We start from the raw sequence: 20,133 nt of genomic DNA on the forward strand, positions 1-20,133 counted from the left end.
TAATTATAATATATTTCAAAGTCAAGTCGTATAATGATGATAAGTTACTTTATTTTGCTCCCACGTATGCCGTGGTGATTATAATATATATATCCGAGGCCCGTGCGGGTTATTCAGATGAATCCGTTGCGGATTTGGACTTGATTGTGACAATGGACTCGGCATCTCGACCCTGTAAATCGGGCCTAATGGTCTTCTGGGCGTTGTAGTTTTACTTCCATCTTCGGTTGTGGAACATCCTCCTCGGCCGTACAGCGGGACCAATGTTGTGTGAGAGACTTTGGATTTGCAGACAGGACATTGTTTATGTCTTTCCTGTTCGTCTATGGCTGAGATTCTTTGTGGATGGAGCCATTTGTGGATGCAGGGCCAGCAGAAGAGATGACCGCAAAGCGTAACAACAGGTTCTCGCACAGAGTCTAGGCAAATGTTGCAGTCGAAGTTACCATCATCATTGTCTCCAGAAACCGAGACCGCACCCGAATCAGATTCGTGGCCGCAAGCTGACGTTATCCCTCTATCCCAATAGGCAAAAAGGCAAAAAAAGGCTAAGCATGTCTCGACTCAATTTCATCTAACCTCCACACATGTTCCATTCCATGTCATGCCATCCAGTTATCCAATGCCTTGGATATCTCAGTCATGACACAGTATGACGATCTAGATGAGTCGCCATTGATGCAGCAGAGGAAGGAGAAGATAGGGGTAGAAAAGCAAGTGAAGAGAAGACCTCACATTGCTGATACTCTCATTGCAAGAACTTGTCTATGCTTGCTTTGAGTGTTTGTATGGGCACAGCTCCGATGATTGTATCCTTCTTCTCACCACCCACGAAGATCATGATTGTCGGTATGCTTCTCACCCCGTACTGGCTCGGGGTTGAAGGAGAGTCATCCGTGTTTAGTTTATAGAACTTGAATTTCCCGGCGTATTCTCGAGCGAGCTGATTCACGATCGGGTCGATCATTTTGCAAGGTCCGCACCAGGGTGCCCAGAAATCGACCAGCACAGGTCCATCGGCCTTGAGAACCAGAGACTCCCACGTCGAATCAGTGACAATTGGAACTGAAAGGCATCGAAGGATACAAATATCAGTATCAGCATTTCAACATGTCGGATTATAATCTAGAAACAGAGCACTGTAAGACAATGTTTCTGTAATTTAACCAGATTCCATAGATCAACTAAACTAGAATCAATGAAGAAAAATTATCCAACATGTAATATTAGATAATGAAGAATTCCTAACATGTAATTTTATACAAAAAGCTGAAATTTGTCTTCCCATAGAAACCTCATTTCGAGCAGAAACTCTCTCAAATTTGTGCACGTTCACAGGAACTCTTCTGCCAAGTTCATGGATTTGGTACTGGTTACCCTCTCAAAGCACACAACTTTGACCAGATCACAAGTTACAGAGCTCAATTAGCATAAATTCGTGCCAAACATCTGAATTATCTCAAAATAAGCACTTCGGGAAAGTCAATATTGGGTACATTCACTACTCAACCGCAACAAATTCGTTCGCACACGTTGGCAGAATCCATCATCCAACACTAATGTGCCAGAAAAGCACCAAAACGACCGCAACAACAGCAAATCAGAGCAGGAGGGAGAACTTACTGTCGGTGGTAGTGTTCTGAGCTTCACAGACGACACTTCTTCGTTGTCGGGAAACCCTAGGACCCTTCGAGGTCAACGAAGCCAGAGAGAGAGAGAGACAGGTCCTTAATCCTCCGGATTCCGGCGAAACGGCGAACATCCGTCGACCAGATAGAGAAGCTCTCGGTGGCGAAGAGAGACTCATCTCCGTCCGGAGGGAAACCGGCGGTTGGGAGGTGCAGGTGAAAGCAACCATGGAGGACGAGAGATTCTCCTGATCACCAGTGCAATATTGTCCAGAAAAAAGATCGCGGAAATTATCAAATTGAATTGGAAGGATTTTATCTGAAAATGATTATTTTTTGTCTCTCTCGACATTTAGGCCCAATAGGCCCATATAGAAAGAGGCCCAATTCCACACAAAAAAGGTTCCCGTTAAAAAAAATTATATCTCCTTCCAAAGACCCCAAGCGAAACCATGCGTTGCTTCGCCTTCGCCGGCGCATATGCTCTCAATCTCTCTCCGTCCCTTGATCTCAGCCGCCGCCTCTGCTGCCGGAAACTCGGTGCCATTCCCCGGAGCTCGCTCATGACCTCAGTTTCGTCTCGATCTCCGCCGTGTGAACTCGTCGGCGGTGATGGCGGCGCCATCACGGTAGAGGAGTGGCAAGGGTGGGGTCCGGTGTCTCCATTTCCCGCCGCGATCAAGCAGATTGTGGAGGATTTAAAGGTTTTGGAGTGTAAAACGGATTCGGAAATGGAGTTCGGTGGAAATGGTGGCAAGTTACAGGTAGATGGTGAGGATGACGGCGAGGAAACAAAACCTCGTCGCTTGTTTCCTCTTAATTTTTTTTGTTTCTGCTGATTTTCACCGTAAAAGTTTGCTCGGGATTATCGGAAGAATTGCAAAGTGAGCATGTCGTTGGTTTTGTATTAAATTTGGTCTGGCAAGTCAAAATTAGGGAGTTGAATGAAGAACAGCTCCGAATGATGTCCTAGTTTAAGCAGATATGGGTGTGAATCTTTACAATTTTTTTGCTCATAGATTCCATTTTCTCATCCTGAGTGGTGTGGTCATGTTTGTTCTTGTATTGTGATAATTCCATTGCTTATTGGCGTATGCTTTGTCCATGCTTTTGCACGTTACAACTGTTTTCTTTCTTACCTGTGTCCTTAATCATTGTCTGAATCGTTAGATCTCAGGTTTCTAAACTGCTCACACTTTGTTTCTTCATCTCTTTTTTAAGCTTATATTTCATATACAACTACAACAGGGGCCTTTTGGCATGTATGAGGATAAGAAACATAGGGCTACGTATGAAGCATTAGGTGACCCAGAGAAAAAGTTCCGATTTTTCGCGGCCCGACAAATAGCTTGCCGGCTTCTTGGGAGCAGAGGCTACTTATGCCAGAAGGTATTTCGGTTCTAATCACTGCATTGCATTCCCCTTTGTTTTAGTTGCTATTCATTCCATCCCTGAGGTAAGACTGATCGTAGTTTATTTACAGTGTTGGCTTGCTATGGAGGATTGTATGTGCTCTAAGGTTAAGCCTTGTGATTTATGGAAACGTATACGCTTTTGGTTGTACATGCATCCTAAGGTTAGTATTATTATATTCACGGTCTCGTCTGTTGCAATTGAGGTAGTAGTACCCAGTTCGTAACGTCTGATAATCTACCAGCTGTTGGCAGGATTTTCTTCGGCAAAACAACACAGGGAAGTTATTGTGGCAGATTTTCGGCGTGCAATCTGCTACATTGTGTCTCTTTGGCATTGCAGAAGATGAGGAGATCATGTGGAATGAATTCAAGCGTGCAGGTTCTCTGGTTTTCCTAGTCCCAGAGCCCTCTGCAATTTCAGATGCATATGTCGATTGCTATAGTTCTCATCCTGAAATCCCTTGCGGTTTGCTTGTGTTTGGTCAATGTTCAGGGAAAAATCGCGTTTGGTGTCTTTACCCGAACCAGAATTCTGTCTCAATGTCGGTTGAAGATGTTTTCGGCAATGCCACTTCAGAGAGTTTGGAAAATGAGTCGTCCATGGTAATGTAAATTGCAAGTTGCAACCTTCACAGCTATGGATTCTCCTGTTAATGTATGGCTGCTTAAAACCAAAGGCAGAAAGAGTGAAAGGGTCCCATATTTTTCACTTGACAGACAAATGGAGATAAAACTTTAAATTTCATTCTGCTTGACGGTACGTGGAACAATTCTGCTGCGATGTTCAAGCGTTTGAAGGTAAATATGCATGCTGAGTCATATTTCTCGTGGATTTTTCATCTTGTGCCCCGTGTAAGGCGTCACTACCGGAATGAGCCGATGTGTAGGATCATGCAAAGTTGATCTGGGATGAAGATGATCTTCCTTGCATTTCTCTTGCAGCAGGTGCATCGGCAATGCATAAGCTCCGGTAATAAATTATTGACCCCTTCCAATAATTCTTCCATGTGTATGCTTTGTAGTCCGTGTATATACATTCCAGTTTCTGCCCGATGACTGATCTTTAGCTACCGAGTATCAGGCCACAACCATCATGGGACAGAACTTGCACGGCGGCAGCAGCCATTGGACTTCTGTCTGAGCTGACCCTTCTCCCGCATTTTAGCGCGTACGGGTTAGACAAGCAATCCGAGACAGTCGAGGAGGCTTTGGTGATATTGCTGGAATCACTAACAGCTCGGCGTGTAAGAATGGGCAGGTCCATCAATCGTAAAGTGCGGAACAGCGTTAAACGTTGAGCCAGATCTGTCTGAGATCCGACATAATACGATTTGAAAATGGCTGAGATAAACACGGAATTTGATAGAATCATATGACGGTTTTGGACAGAAATGTGGGAGAGGAGAAGGATTCATCACTGTGTTTATCAGGCAGAGCAGAGCAGCAGACAAGAACAGTCTATCCCTTGATGCATCCAAACCGCATGCTTTATATGTTTTAGGTTAACTTCACGTCCAAGGTATCTGAAAATGTTTTGTCCAATTCTCTTCACCTCATTTAAACTCCATGACTTAGGTTATTAAATTTCGTATTTTAAATATAGAAAATTTTGTCACCAAAATTGCATTTTTTTTAGGTTACTTGTGGGATGACCCATCTATTGAATTTTGTTAGATATAACGACTTATGAGAGTTTTTTTTTTTAAACTAAATTAAATAGGTTGGTTGAACCAATTTATTTAATGGGATTTTTCCAAATGGAGGAGGAAGTTCAACGAAAAACATTCTTACATGTTTACCAACATCAAGAGACTTAAACCATTTTAGGACAAAGAAGCTCTCCCTTTGGTCATCGTATATTATAAGATTTCTTAGGTGACAAGGTAATCACATTGTTTGATTCCATTGTCGGTAATAAATACACGTGTAAAATGGTGAATCACCCACGTGTCACAAAGCAAACAAACACGCTTGTTTGTACGCTAGAGATCAGATGGAGGGTTGTCGGAAGTCCCAAATCTTTTACTACTATCTCCATCTAAACCAACTGAAATTTGATGCATGTATATTTCAATATATATATATATATATATATATATATATATATGCCCTTTCTATTCCAATATATTTCTTTTTACAGCAAAAAATAGGGTATAAAAGATTTATTCGAGAACTCGTGATTTTTTTTTTAAATTAAAAAAAAAATAGGAAAAGGGACAGAGGATGACGGTGAGTGACAGTTGAAAAATCTCATCTAACTCGGCCAACCCCCTCGACCTTTTCACGTTATTATATTACTATCACTATTATCATTCCGATGTTCCATATTTTTTTCTCAATCGAGAGATGGTGAAGTTGACGAAGAGGATAGGGAGCGTGGTGCTGAGGCTGGCAGCCTTGTGCGCATCTCTAGGAGCCGTGGTGACGATGGTCACCAGCCACCAGCGAGCCTCTTTCTTCGCCGTCTCCCTCGAGGCTAAGTACACCGACATGCCCTCCTTCAAGTAAATATTCATTATATATAATCCCCCTCCCCCTCCCTTTTATATATATATATATATATATATGTTTGATTTGTTCGATGTAATGTTTTCGCAAGGTACTTCGTGATCGCAAACGCAGTTGTGAGCGTTTACAGCTTCATGGTGTTGTTTCTTCCAAAGGAGAGTTTGCTGTGGAAGTTCGCGGTGGTAATGGACCTGGTGAGCTCGATGCTGCTGACGTCAAGCCTGTCGGCCGCGTTGGCGGTTGCGGAGGTTGGGAAGAGAGGAAACGCAAACGCAGGTTGGTTGCCTATCTGCGGCCAAGTCGCCAAATTCTGCGGTCAGATAACCGGAGCTCTCGTCGCGGGTTTCGTCGCTCTCATCCTCTACCTCCTCTTGCTCATCTTCTCTCTCCACTCCGTCCTCGACCCTTTCCTCCTCCAAAAACCTTAAAGAAAACACTCCCATCTTAGTATATATATATATGTCTGTGTGTGTACATCACTCTTACATATATGTAGTTTTGATTTTGATTTTCCTTTTTATGATTATTACAAGGAATAAAATATTTACCTTCGGATACATAATGAAATTGCACATATATATATATATGTATGTATGTATGTATGTATGTATGTATGTATGGAACCCCAACTAGGATACACTAAACGCTACAAACAGACAGACAAATGTGTAAAGATTTCTCTCTCGAAGTTTGAAATATGATATAGCAATTGCCATTTAATATACATTTATAGGTATGTTATATATATATGTGTGTGTGTGAAAATTAGGAGGCAAGCATTTTCCACTCTTTTTGGTCTTCGCCGGCGCTTATGGTAATTATTCCCCGTCGGTTCTCGACGGCGGCAAGATCAATAAGCTTGCTTCCTCGTCAGTCATTTCAACCGAGACCGATCAAATTTTCCGATCCCTTCTCCGATATCCATCACCAAAGGAAACTTCTCGAGTCCTCGCTCATCTCGACGCTTGATGACTGCGTTGGCATCGATCAAGTCAAGCAGGTTCATGGGCACGTTCTTCGGAGAGGTCTCGATCAAAGCTGCTACGTTCTGGCGAAGCTCGTTCGAACGCTCACCAAGCTCCGCGTGCCCATGGACCCGTACCCTCGCCGTGTCATCGAGCCGGTCCGGTATCGGAACCCGTTTCTGTGGACCGCAGTGATTCGTGGGTATGTGATTCAGGGTTCGCTAGTCGAAGCCATCTCCATGTATGGTCGTATGAGGAAGGAAGGAATCGGGCCTGTTTCTTTCACCTTCTCGTCGCTTCTGAAAGCTTGCGGTTCAGTTTCCGACGTGAATTTAGGCCGTCAAATTCATGGCCAGACAATTATACTCGGTCAGTACTCTTCCGAGCTTCTTCTTTTTCCTCTTCAGCTTCCGTTTCGAATCGACCGCCGTGGCTTCTACGCCGTCGTTCGTCTTCCTCCTCATCTAGGATCCCTTCCGCAGAGAAGCTCTTGTTCGCAGGCATTGTCGATATAGTGATCTTCAACGGGCTCTATGCTCCGGAGAAGAAGGATAAAGCCTCTCTCTCTCTCTCTCTCTTCCTTCCGATTTGTATGTGGGCAACACCATGATCGATATGTACGTGAAATGCCAGTGTCTGGATTGCGCGCGTAAGGTGTTCGACGAAATGCAAGAACGAGATGTGATTTCGTGGACCGAGCTGATAGCCGCCTACGCTAAAGCTGGGGATATGGAGTCTGCCGAGGAACTATTCCATGGCTTGCCCGCGAAGGACATGGTTGCTTGGACAGCGATGTTAACAGGATTTGCCCAGAATGCTAAACCCATGAAAGCTATAGAATTTTTTGAGAAAATGCAGGATTCCGGAATTGGAATCGACGAAGTCACTCTGGTCGGTGTAATCTCGGCCTGTGCACAGCTAGGAGCAACCAAATACGCGGATCGGATCCGTGACATTGCTCAGAAATCTGGGTATGATCCAAGCGACCATGTCCTTGTCGGGTCTGCTTTGATCGACATGTATTCAAAATGCGGCAAAGTGGATGATGCACTTACAGTATTTGAGGCCATGAATGAAAAGAATATCTTCTCATACAGTTCTATGATTCTAGGGTTTGCTATCCATGGCCGTGCTCAGGCTGCCATAGATTTATTCCATCACATGGTAACGCAGACCACAATAAAGCCAAACACTGTAACCTTCATCGGTGTGCTCACGGCCTGCAGTCACGCAGGACTTGTTGATCAAGGATGTCAAATATTCGCCGCCATGCCCGAAACCTTTGGTGTCGAGCCCACCGCCGATCTCTATACATGTATGGTTGATCTTCTTGGCCGGGCAGGACGGCTAGATGAAGCCCTCGAGCTGATCAAAACCATGCCGGCCAAGCCACATGGAGGCGTATGGGGAGCATTGCTGGGTGCCTGCAAGATCCACAAGGATCCCAATGTAGCCGAAATCGCTGCCCACAACCTGTTTGAACTCGAGCCCGATGCCATTGGGAACTACATCTTGCTTTCGAACGTATATGCATCGGCTGGGGACTGGAAGGGCGTTGCCCGGGTGCGGAAGCTGATTAGGGAAAAGGGACTGAGGAAGAAACCGGCATCTAGCTGGGTGGAAGACAAGGAAGGTCAGATTCACGGGTTTTTCGCAGGGGACACTAACCATCCGAGGCACGAGGAGATAAAACAAACCCTAGAGAAGCTCCTGGAGAGATTGAAAACGATTGGATATCAGCCGGAGTTGAGTTCCGTGCCATATGATGTGAGTGAGGACGAGAAGATGCGGATTCTGGTGATGCACAGCGAGAAACTGGCTTTAGCGTTCTCCTTGCTGACGACAAGCGGTGATTCGCCGATACGGATAATGAAGAACCTGAGGATATGCGAAGATTGTCACTTGTTTATGCGTTTGGCATCTGAGGTTACAGGGAGGGAGATTACAGTGAGGGACAACATGAGGTTCCACCATTTCTGGAACGGAGCTTGTTCTTGTGGCGATTTTTGGTGATGGAACTGAAATCAAGGGGGTGCTTTTAGATTACTTGTGGAACAAGAAAATGTTCATGCATTGAATATCTGAAAAATTCCTCATGAATATAAAAAACAAAAAATCATCTCTTGCCTAAATTTCTTTACAGAGTAGGAGAGTGCTTTCCCTTGTCAACATCAACAATTCTACGAGTCCAAAAAAAAATCAGAAATTTAACGTTTTGCTTGAAACAAGAGCATATTGATTTTTTTTTTTTGACAACCGAGAGGTTCACCTAAACCTTCGACCCAACTTACATCCCCTCAATACCGGAAGCAGCCTTTAGAGGCCCGGCAACAAGAGCAGATTGATGTGAAAGAATGCCAATTGGATTCTCTCTGATAAATTTGCAGCCACTGCTAAGAACTAAGCAAATAAAGTGCCTAAAAGAAACAAGAAAAACATAACCTCTAGAGAGATATTCATCACTCTTGAGACATTGGACCAAAACCCACATGCCCTAGGAATCAGCTGACACACAAAACTCGATCTGTCTGTCCTAATATATATATATATATACCGTGTTATCTGCAAGTCCATGCGTGCAAAGCTCCACCTTCTTTACAAAGGAAGCTTCTGCCTGAACGCTATGATCTGAAGGAACCAAACAAAAAGAAAGCTTCAGAGGGAGTTATACCGAGAGCTGGTATGGTACGACAAGTTCACGAGAAACGGATCGTGTCTTAACACACTAACCAAATGTTCAGGACCCAGAACATAGTCTACTTTAAGCCTTGCCAGAGTTGCTTCATCATCATCTTCCAGACTTTGCATACCGTCCGTTGATGCTGAAGAAGACAGGTCATCCATTTCCTTATCCTCTCCTCTTGCTATCAACAATTCAATCTCTTCAACCTTCAAGTGTGTCTGGAGTGCGACAAACTGCTCATAGACAATTAACACAAACAAGGTTCATAATACATATTACAGAGCTAAACCATGTTATTGTTTATATACACAAGGCTCTCTTTTTTTTTTGTGCGCAACATCTCCGGACTCCATTTGAGGCACTAGATAAGCTAGACCGACCTTATTTCGATACCAACTTACAATATTTGCATATAGCTCCGTTCTGCTCTGTGTGGCTCTCATGTTTTGATTCTTTTGTGACGAGCACACCATAGTAAATATTCATTTGTATATAATAATATACGCGGAATTAACCAATGATAAGGAATTTTCTTTTCCACCCATGTAAGAAAAAGTATGTTCGGAGAGAAAGGGAAGGAGACAGAACAAGAGAAGGACAGCGAACTCACTTCACGGAGCTGCCTAACCAGTAAAGTGGGTCGGCAGCAGAGGTGCGGCTGCTGCAAATTTGGTGCATATTTTGTATCCAAAGAGACAAGCTTGAGATGAATATCTAACTGCGGATAGAGAATGTTACATACAAAGATACATATCAACTGGATTATAGTCAGGCAAACAGCAGCATGATAATCATATGAAATTTGTAACAATGATAGTCAAGAAAAGAAATTTAGTTATACCTCAACGCTATTTCCATCTAAGCTCCGGAGATATTCAACGAGTCTATTCAAGCGAGCATTCCTCACGCTCTTATTACTGCCTCCCAGGCCATTACTGTGCCTGGAGCTACTCCTTGCACCACCCCTACCCCAAGCAAATATCTCTGGGTTCCATACAAGGCCTGGAGATACTCCTCTGCTGTCCCTGAAACCTTCCATGCCATTATCGGTGCTGTTACTGTTGTTGTTTGCTCCGGATGTAGAAGGGTGGGTTGGACGATTTCCAGAGCGTTTTCTTCGTTTTCTAGGCCTGACTTCTGCACAACACTCATCTGATGATGAATCTTTGGCTCTGGCATTATCATTATCATCATCATCATCCTCGTCATGGGCTTCTGAAATGTGATGATCTATGTTTCTGCAGTTTCTTCTCCTCCTAGAACCATTACCAATACGTTGTGACCTAGACAAAATTGCTGCCTCTTTACCGAAAGATCGTCTTTTCACAAGGGCATCAGATTGTCTTTGAGATATTTGAGCTATAGATGCTTGAATCTGGCCAACAGCCAAAAAAAAACAAATATGTACATTCAAAACAACATACCCCTTATCGATCAAAACAAGAACATGGCACAGATTGCCTAGTAACTGTGAATGCATCAAAGTTGATTTAAGTCAGTGTCCCCTTGTTTCATTAGATTAGGGAATGCATCAGTAAATTCATGCATTGGGATTCTGACCTGCTTATTACGAGCCTTCTCCTCTTCATGAAAAGCCAGCTCCTGCAATAAATGGAACACATACAACAGTGTGAGTGACAACCTCTCTTTACTAAGAGACAATCGAGGAACTAAACATGATGTTTGTCAGCTTACCTCCTCCTCATATTTATCAATATTGGTAAATAAAGCCGCAATAAGAGCATCAAATTTTGGATCGTCTCTTAAAGAACGACGGCTTGCACAATGCTTCCTGCAAGCAGGACACTCATTGTTCCTGCAATTTCAGTCATAGTGCCAAACTGAGCTTTCACATCAGTAAACACATCTGGCTCCCAAGAGTTGCTGAGCAGATGAACAAAAGCATGTAACTGGAAGGTTGCAGAGAATCAATGCAAACAAAAGGAAAGGAAAAACAACAAGAACCACCATATCAATGCAGATAAGACCGAATAATCTTAAAGCATACCCCAACCGCATTGACTTATCAATACATTCCCGACAGAATCGGTGGAGGCATTCCATCACTGTCCGTGTTTTCCTTATAATTCCTGGAGAAAAAGACACAGAAGTCATGCCAATTCAACAGAGCAACAAATTGAAGCTTAAGCCTAACTACCAGGCCGATATCCAGAGATCTCCTCCTAACTTATTTCCGAGTTGTTTCTTGTCTTTCACAAAATGGGCATTGCCAGGACAATAAATCCGATGAATATCCTAAAAGAACAAGAAAGATTTAGAGCTGTAAATACCTAGACATATAGGACACTGCACTTCCTTCAGGACATCTGCCAGGTCAACATCCACATATCTGCATGAGAAAGCCAGAAATAATTACAGAACAAAGACCTGTTTGTCACTGTAGCAATACACATCTTAGCGAGCCCTTTTGATGCTCCTCTTACTGAAACCTAAAAGTATTGCCAAGGCATTCTGGACATCTATGGATCAATCTACGCAACGTTGCATTCAGAGTTGCTACATGTCAAACAGGAAACTCAATTTTTTCTTCAGCACGAAGCTGAATTTTTGGGATTTTCTGCAGAAAAACATGACAGGAATTGCGACATGCAAGTGAAACGATGCATCGGGCCGAGGAAGCAGAGAACAAGTTTCCAGTTATGTCCCGTCAATAGAGCATTCAAACCAAGAAACAAAGTATCTGAATTTGGTAATGAAAGAGCAAAAGGGCGAGAGACCCGTTGAAGCAAAAACAACATCCAGAGAAACGAGAAAACCCATAGAGCGAGAGGGAAGGAGAAGAGTTACTCTGATTGGTCACCGGAGGTTGAAGATGGACGTCTTTCCTTAGAATCTGAAACAAATAGAAACAAATCGAGAAATCGATCAACACGGACACTCCCATGTACATACGAACACAATCATGAATTGTACATACGTATCTACGTGCATAAAGCAAAACACCCATTACCTTCTTCTCCTTCGTCATCGTCTTTGTTCCGCTCCTCTCCTTCTTCTTCTTCTTCTTCTTCTTCTTTTCCGCTTTTCACTTTTTCTTCACCTGCTTCGTCTTCGTCCTCCTCATCTCCACCTTCCTCTCCCTCTCCTTCTTCTTCGTCTTTGTCTTGGTCTCTTCGCTTCTCGCCTCTCGCTTCTTCTTTTTCCTCTTCAGCTTCCGTTTCGAATCGACCGCCGTGGCTTCTACGCCGTCGTTCGTCTTCCTCCTCATCTAGGATCCCTTCCGCAGAGAAGCTCTTGTTCGCAGGCATTGTCGATATAGTGATCTTCAACGGGCTCTATGCTCCGGAGAAGAAGGATAAAGCCTCTCTCTCTCTCTCTCTCTTCCCCTCGGCGTCTCTGTGATGATATTCTTCTGTCCTGCTGCGTTGTTTCGGTTCGGTGCCGATAAAGAGAGAGAAATCGGACGAAGAAAAGGACAGAAAATTTGGGTGCTTTTGTTTTTTAGTTCTCTCTATTTTCTTATATTTTTTAATTAATACATAAAGATGAATTAATTGGTCTGTTCAGAAACCCCAAATCCCACAGACTTTGTTGTCAAGGTTTGATCAGTTCTGCTCCTCTTATTAATGGAATTTAGTTACAATTGTCTGAATTGTTATTAAGACCTAAAACTAAATTCTAATAGTGATTTTCTCTTAGCTTAAATCAATGCAAGAGTAAAAGCTTGTTAATTTTAAGAGTTGATCTACATAGCTGTTTTTTTTTTTCAGCAGCGTATAAAATGCTTATAAAAAAATATCCTAAATATGAATAAAATATCTACTAGTTTTTTAAAATATTTCAAAACGACAGCAATCAATTAATCTAATAAATAAATAAAAAATAATGTGCAGTCCGATTTAATCACTAAAAATGTGCATGGTTGATAATATACAATAATAAAATAATTTTTGGGTAAGATAGTTCAGTGATAATATACAATATTATGCGGGACAAATGGTTCAATTAATTACAAATAAAATATTCTTCTTCGTGCCAGGAATAGGGTGTACGGATGAGTTTATACAAATGGGTTGGATTACTGGATAATTAATCGATGATTAAGATGAGATTACAACAAAATTGCCCTCATATTTTAAAAAAATTACAATCATCAATAATCCCCGGCCCAAAAGAAATGAATAGCGCCGTCTGTGGGGATCGAACCCACGACCACGTGGTTAAAAGCCACGCGCTCTACCGCTGAGCTAAGACGGCTGCTTGGTATTCGATAACCTTTACTAGTATTAATTTTAAAATTTCCGACATTTCTCATGACAGAAAATGTAAAAACGTATAAATTAAAAGTTCGACGATGTTGTCGATGATTTTCCGAAACAGACTTCGGATCGATGAAGCAGTCCGCTTCTTGATTCTTGGTTGGATACGATTTGATGGGGCTGTGAAGGATGCGGCAGGGCTATGATCTTTTCTGTCAATTTTGACTTCGTTTTATGATGCAAACAAACGATTTCAAGATTCAATACGACTTTTTATTCCTCGAAATAACTCTTGTGACCTATCAAAAAGAAACTAAACCCAGTATCCAAATATCTATGCTAAACGACATCACATGGGAAAAAGAAAGAGTTCACTGCTTTGAGATCAGTCTCTAGAGAAATGGTGGAAGTGGAACAAGTCCAATCATTCCAGTTTTATATATGGGGGCCATGTGATACGATCACTAGAGTCTGTAGGAGAAGGGTGAAATGGTCATTTGAGAAACCCGACTTGACTACCAGAGATGAATATACTACTTGGGTTTGGCCTCCAAGTTCATTCCTTGGACGTTGAGCAACAGGTCGCTGGAGTTCAAGTAAACCTTGTTGGCCGATTTCGCTATTGTCTGAGCGATCTCTCTCGCTGCTTCGATCTTCCTCAGAGTGATGAAGGCCGGGTTATTCGCGATCGCTTGGCCGATGAGTTGAGCACTCTTGGCTTCCCCCTGTATAGACAAAACCGGTATGATATTTGATCCTTGCATGTTCACGTCAAAAACGTAATGCCCTTCCGTTCTAAAGCCAAGATCAAGAATTCTTTCCGATCTCTTTCTAACTAGCCATAATTCCCTGCATAATTATACATTAAAACCGACCCTTGGGCAAAACAACAAAAACATCGGGAGATTGCCAAAAGTTGTCTTGTAGTACTCACCTCTGCACGGATGACAGCACTTCTCTTGTCTTGTTCTGCTTTCTCAACAACGAACTTAGCACGTTCAGCTTCCTGAGCGGCCACCTGTTTTGCCTCGATTGCTTCAGTGAATTCTCTGCCAAAGGTTAGGCTTGTGATGGAGACATCGTCCAGAGCGATGTTGAAGTTGGCTGCCCGCTCGGTCAAAATCTTGCGTATCTCCTTACTCACAACCTAGGTGACAGGGGAAAAAATTACACATCAAGATTTTTATGAGGTACAAAAACAAGCAAAAAAGAGGAAAAAACTCAGAACTGGGGTACCTACTTCTCTCTGTGTAATGAGCTGGCTGGCGTTGTATTGAGCCACCACGGCTTTCAAGGTTTCGTGGATGATGGAAGGAAGAACCCTTTCGTTGTATTTCTCACCAAGTGTTCTGTAAATCTCAGGCAAGCGGTCACCCATGGGACGTGTGAGAACACGGAGCCCAATATTCACCTGTGCAACAGAAAGAAAAAAAATCAGGAAATCTAATGAAACGAAACACACAAAATGTGTTTTGATGCCAGCTTAATCCACTTCTTGAAAGCTACTCCTGCCGTTGTTTAATCTCGGATTGATGGATCCTAGTACATGGTACCATGTCAGCTTAATCTACTTTCAGGAAGTGTATCTTTGGACAACTTGAAGCAGAAGGGTAAGGCTCATGTAAGGATACTATCAAACGTTTTAACCTCCTCATAAAGCAATAATGCAATTGATAGCTCCACAGTCATATACTGAATCAGAACTTGGCACAGAAACAAAGAAAGACAAGCAGACAATGATTTTCCATTTCAGTTTAATTCATTGCCCATAAAAGCTAGTATGGGTTTGTTAAAGTATCAGGCTCATGGATACATAGATACACATACACAGGTCAAGTGCATGTTTCGACATCTTAGCACGAACGGCAAAGGGCTAAGAGAGCAAGCCAAATTCGATTTACTTCTTCAAAACTTCAAATGCATAAACGAAATCTGGTCCTGAACATGGTGTGATCTGCATACCCCAAATAAGGACTCTAATATAATCACTTGAAGGAGCATGTCTAACATATATTGCTCAGAATCATCAATCACACTTGAGCATAAAGAACGATAAGCAACCAAGAATGATGATAACATGCAAACAAAAAATCAAAGAGCATACAAAAAACATAACACACCATCTGAAGGTCATGACTACCAGTGACACTCTCCACAAGATTGGGTCGTGCTCGAACATCATAGATAACTGGCCTCTCAAACCATGGCACCATAAAATGTGTGCCCTCAGGATAGACCTGAAAAAGAATCCCATGAACATAATCACGCTTCAAAACAACTGCTCACATGCTGGGGAACTCTTGAGCAATACATACCTTATCCTTAATACCAGTTAACCGGTTAAACATGATAGCACGATGCCCTCCTTCAACATTGTAGAGACTGTTGGCAATTCCATAGACACCAAGCCCACCGATGACGCTGACCTTAAGTAACGCAGACAGGGCAGGAGATCCAGGAACATTCGGAACTTTGTTGAAATTCATCTTCCTATATGAGCCAAGGGAATGTACACAGCAACAAAACCACTACTCAAAGAACAACGCAGGATGCCTTGAAGCAATGCTTCTGGAACTGAATGCATAGTTAGTATATGGAAGAGAAAGGACGCATTCCCCTAGGATCCAAAAAGTCTAAACACTGTCATAATTACTCAGAACAGCTAAGTGTGAATCCTTAAGTTAAATGGCTAGAAGCAACAAGGATCATATAACGAGGTTTCTAGAACTGAATGCACTGAAAGCAGATGAACAGACAATACATTTCCATGCTAATACAGAAGAACGAACAAAGCTCTAACATCATTCCAAACAAATACAGGGAAGGCCTGAAATGACTACAAATTTTTTATACAAAAAGAAGGGAAATCATTGCTTCTGAAACGGGATGTAATACTAACAATTGAAGAAAGGCATTCCAAGAGAATGATCTTCGATTGACAATAGAGTACGACCCAATTCACCAACAAACGGAACACGTATTCTCGCAGGAAACTACAACGAGAAAACAACACGCGCATTCAAGCGAAGAACTCCGATTTGCCCTCGATCATCCACATTATGCAATTACAAAATTGAAATACAAACAGGATCACGAAGCACTAAATTCATCATTTTCCCGGAGAGATCATTACCGGCAAAAAACATGATCAAGCAACAAACACGAGCAAAAGTGATTAAGAAATGGTGAGGATGAAGAGAAGAGAAAAACGCACCGGAGCTCGTGAAACGCAGTTCTCGATCGCCGGGGAGGTCAAGGTTTAAGAAAAGATCGAGGCCGAGAAGGTTCTAAGGAAGGTAGGGTTTTAGGAGCCAGAAAATTATCTTAACATAATCTTTTTGTATTTATATTTAACATTTTATATTACAAAATTTAGTTATATATGCCTTTTACAGAAAAAAAAAATTATGGGTCCTGCAAATCGTGGGCTTGTGGGCCTGTTGATTTCAATCTCTCTCGAGTGATTTCTCTGTTTTATGATTAGGGGTTTTATGATTAGGAGTGTCAATAGAATCCGAAACCCGAAGCCCGATCCAAAATTCACCCGAAAAATTAAGGGTTTAAATCTAATAATCTAGGTCCGGTAAATAAATAGGCGGATCGGTCCGGTCCAAAATAAATTAGGGCCGAATCGAGTCCGGCCTAAAATCATCCAACCGCCCATTTAGCCCGAAAAAATATTATATTATTATATTTTTATTTTCATTTGACATTTAATACCACACAACATTATATAAAAACTTTTATTTGTATGTTATATATATATATATATATATATATATATTTCATAAAACAATTTGATTAATATATATCAAACTTATATTATATACATATATATATATTATTAAACAGTTGGTTAGATTTTGGTTTAATTATGCACTATAATTTTTTTTAATTATAATTGATATGGACGAAAATTTGTTATTGTTTTTTTTTAAAAAATGTTAAATTATTATTATTGTTATTATTATTATTATTATATATTAATATTTATTTTTTTATTAAATAGAAAAAACTCGAAACCCGGTCCGAACCCGTCCGAAGCCCTATAGAGCCGGACTCCGGACCACCGATCATAGGCCCGAAAAATAAATGGATGGGCCAACCCGACCCAAAAAAATCTAAGCCCGACCCGAACCCGGCCCGGTCCGCCCATTTTACACCTCTATATACGATATTAAAGTGTGCAGACTTTTTTTTATAATTCGTAAATTTGTCGGACTTCTGTTCTAATAATAGTTTTAAAAAAAAAAAAGTCTAAATGAAATTCCCTTCTTAAATGAAAACTCGACATAATTCGAGTTTTACCTTATTTTTATCAATTGAGTAAATCAAATATGAGTTTACGACTTTCTTTAAATAAAACGAGTTTCTCTTTGGTTTTACTTAAGCTCGATATAATTCGAATTTAACAAAATTATTCTTAAATTATATGTTGGTTTGTTTTATATTATATATAATAAAGAACCATGCAATCCAATTTGGATAGTTTAACAAGTGGAAATCATGACGCAAAGGTTTATTCAAGGCACTAAAAAGACATGTGCAAGTGGAACAAGGATACAGGGCCCTACAATTTGATGGGCTCTACATTTTTAAAAAATGATTTTTAAATACTAATAATTTATAATTATATTTATTAATATACATATGATAAATAATTAAAATTATATTTAACATAAAGTTTCGTAATTATCATCATTAATATTTATGTTTGTGATTTTTTAACATTAAATTTATCAATTAATATAATTAAAAAATTATTTATTATTTTATAAATATATATATTTTGTACGGAGCCTCTAAATCGTTTGGGACAGTTCTGATTCTGTTCCGAATTTGAATCTCAAGTTGGGGAAGAAAAATATATATTCTGATTACATGGTTTGTTCTCGGAACCCGAGGTCAGTTTGGATTTAAATTCATCACAACCGGTTATCCAAAAAAATAACCATACAATAGAAAAATCGGAAATACGCGTAGAGAAATACTCCGAACCACATGCGTACGTACACAATCGAAAAATTACTATATGACAATTACGCATTATAAAACCATCGTTGGAATTTCCAATTTGGAAATTAATTATTGTGCTCTCGATGGGAAGGTTTGAATGCTGTATAGACACTTGCCGTATCTAACTATATGATGTGTTAGAACAGTAATTAGGCAAATCGCCATGCACATGCAGTGCTTTCTCCTTTCACAACGTGTCACTCCTTTGCTTCTTGTTTTGTTTGGTTCTGTTCTCGTGATACAGTCATGTTCACAATAATTATTATTTTTAATTATATATATGTAAATGTAATTAGACACTCTCTTTCCAAATCATAATCCGAAAGAGAGGAACCAGAGGAAAAAAATATGAAAACGTTAATGCCATCTCTTGTGTCAATTTGTCTCGCACTTCTGGTAATATTCGACGGTGGCGAAACCCGACAACAAGAGGTGCCGTTGACGAGCGCATGCCGGTTCGAGCGGCTCAACAGCCTCGAGCCGACCGAGACGGCGGAGATGGAGGGTGGTCGGATGGAGTTCTGGGACCACACCTCCCCCGAGCTCCGTTGCGGCGGCGTGGCCATGGCTCGAGTCACCATCGAACCCAAATCCATTTTCTTGCCCTCTTTCTTCACCTCCCCTGGCCTCGCCTACGTTGTCCAAGGTCAATTCACCATCCGTATTTATATCAATACATTTTACGGGAAACACCATATAGACCGGTCACGGCTATCCTAAACCGGTTTGAAATTGTGTCGGTTTATTCTGCAGGAGAGGGAGTGATGGGAATGGTAAGGCCGGGTTGTCCCGAGACGTACGACGAGGGAGGAATGGAGGCGGGGGAGACTGGACGACGTCGTTTCGGTGACATGCACCAGAAAGTGGAGAACTTCCGGCGAGGACACGTGTTCGCTTTGCTCGCCGGAATATCTCACTGGTGTTACAACAACGGCGATTCTCCCGTCGTAATTGTCCTCCTCCTCGACATCACCAACCGAGACAACCATCTCGATCAGAAGCCAAGGGTAACACCATAAACAGAAAAAAGAAAAAAGAGAAATCCTTACCGGAGGTATCCCTAATCTGTGATACAATCATACAAACTGCAGGTGTTTCAAATAGCGGGAAGTGGAGAGCGAGGAGGAAGAACAGGGAAAGGCCACGTCTGGGTATCGAGCAAGAACATATTCAGCGGTTTCGATCCGAAGATCATAGCCGAGGCGTTCAAGATCGATCTTCAGACAGCTAAGAAGCTGCAGAGCCAGAGAGACGACAGAGGAAACATCGTCCGAGTCAAGGGTAAGCTCCATTTCGTATCTCCACGTATAGAACAAGGTCGGGCGTGGGAGAGAGATAATGGAGTGGAAGAGACGATTTGCTCGGCCAGGATGCATGAAAACATCGACGACCCTTCACGCGCCGACTTTTACAGCTCACGCGCCGGTAGGATCAGCACTCTCAACAGTTTCACGCTTCCGGTTCTTCGCCTCGTCCGGCTTAACGCCGTCCGAGGCTTACTGTACAGCGTGAGTACCGAAATGACCCTTGAATTTCGTCATATATGTCCTAGCTTCAAAAATATCTTCTAGGATGGGGCATTGGCTTTGCAACTCGTACCGAAATGACCCTTGTATTTGTCTACTTGCATGAGCAGGGAGGAATGGTGCTGCCGCACTGGACACCGAACGCGCACACGGTGATCTACAGTCGACAGTT

At 41.8% G+C, this 20,133-nt stretch overlaps 7 protein-coding genes and 1 non-coding gene across 14 annotated transcripts in view; 4 read left to right on the top strand and 4 right to left on the bottom strand.

Moving 5' to 3' along the window:
• Positions 1–493: 493 nt before the first annotated feature.
• LOC104815959 (thioredoxin M2, chloroplastic-like) lies at positions 494–1,914 on the bottom strand. Its single transcript, XM_010544587.2, has 2 exons — positions 1,624–1,914; positions 494–1,065 (listed from the first exon to the last, which is right to left on the bottom strand). Exons 1-2 carry the CDS (start codon positions 1,856–1,858, stop codon positions 749–751), a joined length of 552 nt encoding a protein of 183 aa, XP_010542889.1. The 5' UTR covers positions 1,859–1,914; the 3' UTR covers positions 494–748.
• Positions 1,915–2,075: 161 nt separating this feature from the next.
• LOC104815960 lies at positions 2,076–4,658 on the top strand. 2 transcript variants are annotated; one of them, XM_010544588.1, is made up of 8 exons: positions 2,076–2,392; positions 2,877–3,017; positions 3,112–3,204; positions 3,296–3,422; positions 3,537–3,646; positions 3,761–3,841; positions 3,931–4,013; positions 4,125–4,658. In XM_010544588.1, the coding sequence occupies exons 1-8, from the start codon at positions 2,081–2,083 to the stop codon at positions 4,339–4,341; spliced, it is 1,164 nt and encodes a 387-aa protein (XP_010542890.1). In that variant the 5' UTR covers positions 2,076–2,080; the 3' UTR covers positions 4,342–4,658. The 2 variants fall into 2 exon arrangements, with proteins under 2 accessions (XP_010542890.1, XP_010542891.1); XM_010544589.1 differs by lacking the exon at positions 4,125–4,658 and having other exon boundaries at positions 3,931–4,017.
• Positions 4,659–5,268: 610 nt separating this feature from the next.
• On the top strand, positions 5,269–6,098 carry LOC104815961 (CASP-like protein 1C1). Its single transcript, XM_010544590.1, has 2 exons — positions 5,269–5,547; positions 5,643–6,098. Exons 1-2 carry the CDS (start codon positions 5,390–5,392, stop codon positions 5,977–5,979), a joined length of 495 nt encoding a protein of 164 aa, XP_010542892.1. The 5' UTR covers positions 5,269–5,389; the 3' UTR covers positions 5,980–6,098.
• Positions 6,099–6,359: 261 nt separating this feature from the next.
• On the top strand, positions 6,360–8,534 carry LOC104816097 (pentatricopeptide repeat-containing protein At5g44230-like). The gene is made up of 2 exons (XM_010544766.2): positions 6,360–6,894; positions 7,097–8,534. The coding sequence occupies exons 1-2, from the start codon at positions 6,363–6,365 to the stop codon at positions 8,527–8,529; spliced, it is 1,965 nt and encodes a 654-aa protein (XP_010543068.1). The 5' UTR covers positions 6,360–6,362; the 3' UTR covers positions 8,530–8,534.
• LOC104815962 (putative E3 ubiquitin-protein ligase RING1a) lies at positions 8,302–12,241 on the bottom strand. Of its 6 annotated transcripts, none has more exons than XR_002024349.1 (10): positions 11,491–11,548; positions 11,208–11,289; positions 10,895–11,015; positions 10,760–10,801; positions 10,041–10,574; positions 9,810–9,917; positions 9,247–9,432; positions 9,071–9,144; positions 8,488–8,534; positions 8,302–8,394 (listed from the first exon to the last, which is right to left on the bottom strand). XR_002024349.1 is itself a non-coding variant. In XM_010544591.2 (10 exons), the coding sequence occupies exons 4-10, from the start codon at positions 11,261–11,263 to the stop codon at positions 9,112–9,114; spliced, it is 1,080 nt and encodes a 359-aa protein (XP_010542893.2). In that variant the 5' UTR covers positions 11,264–11,289; positions 11,491–11,549; positions 12,008–12,053; positions 12,171–12,241; the 3' UTR covers positions 9,053–9,111. The 6 variants fall into 6 exon arrangements, 3 of the variants coding, with proteins under 3 accessions (XP_019058350.1, XP_019058351.1, XP_010542893.2); XR_002024348.1 differs by having other exon boundaries at positions 8,306–8,394; positions 8,476–8,534; XR_002024347.1 differs by having other exon boundaries at positions 8,322–8,394; positions 8,463–8,534.
• A 1,104-nt stretch (positions 12,242–13,345) lies between these two features.
• Positions 13,346–13,417, bottom strand: TRNAK-UUU. The gene has a single exon. It is a non-coding gene; the product is annotated as a tRNA-Lys (tRNA).
• A 384-nt stretch (positions 13,418–13,801) lies between these two features.
• LOC104815963 (prohibitin-2, mitochondrial) lies at positions 13,802–16,741 on the bottom strand. The gene is made up of 6 exons (XM_010544592.2): positions 16,634–16,741; positions 15,735–15,909; positions 15,540–15,656; positions 14,660–14,830; positions 14,354–14,566; positions 13,802–14,144 (listed from the first exon to the last, which is right to left on the bottom strand). The coding sequence occupies exons 2-6, from the start codon at positions 15,903–15,905 to the stop codon at positions 13,953–13,955; spliced, it is 864 nt and encodes a 287-aa protein (XP_010542894.1). The 5' UTR covers positions 15,906–15,909; positions 16,634–16,741; the 3' UTR covers positions 13,802–13,952.
• Positions 16,742–18,744: 2,003 nt separating this feature from the next.
• The window catches only part of LOC104815965 (12S seed storage protein CRD), a 1,996-nt gene continuing 607 nt past the window's right edge, over positions 18,745–20,133 (top strand). Inside the window, exons 1-4 of the mRNA XM_010544593.1 lie at positions 18,745–19,081; positions 19,189–19,442; positions 19,527–19,943; positions 20,072–20,120. Of these exons, the coding sequence (XP_010542895.1) occupies positions 18,784–19,081; positions 19,189–19,442; positions 19,527–19,943; positions 20,072–20,120 (1,018 nt within the window). The 5' untranslated portion in view covers positions 18,745–18,783. The remainder of the gene's footprint in view (positions 19,082–19,188; positions 19,443–19,526; positions 19,944–20,071; positions 20,121–20,133) is intronic.

Source organism: Tarenaya hassleriana, unplaced genomic scaffold (assembly GCF_000463585.1).
Source record: "Tarenaya hassleriana unplaced genomic scaffold, ASM46358v1 Cleome24, whole genome shotgun sequence".
NCBI lineage: Eukaryota > Viridiplantae > Streptophyta > Magnoliopsida > Brassicales > Cleomaceae > Tarenaya > Tarenaya hassleriana.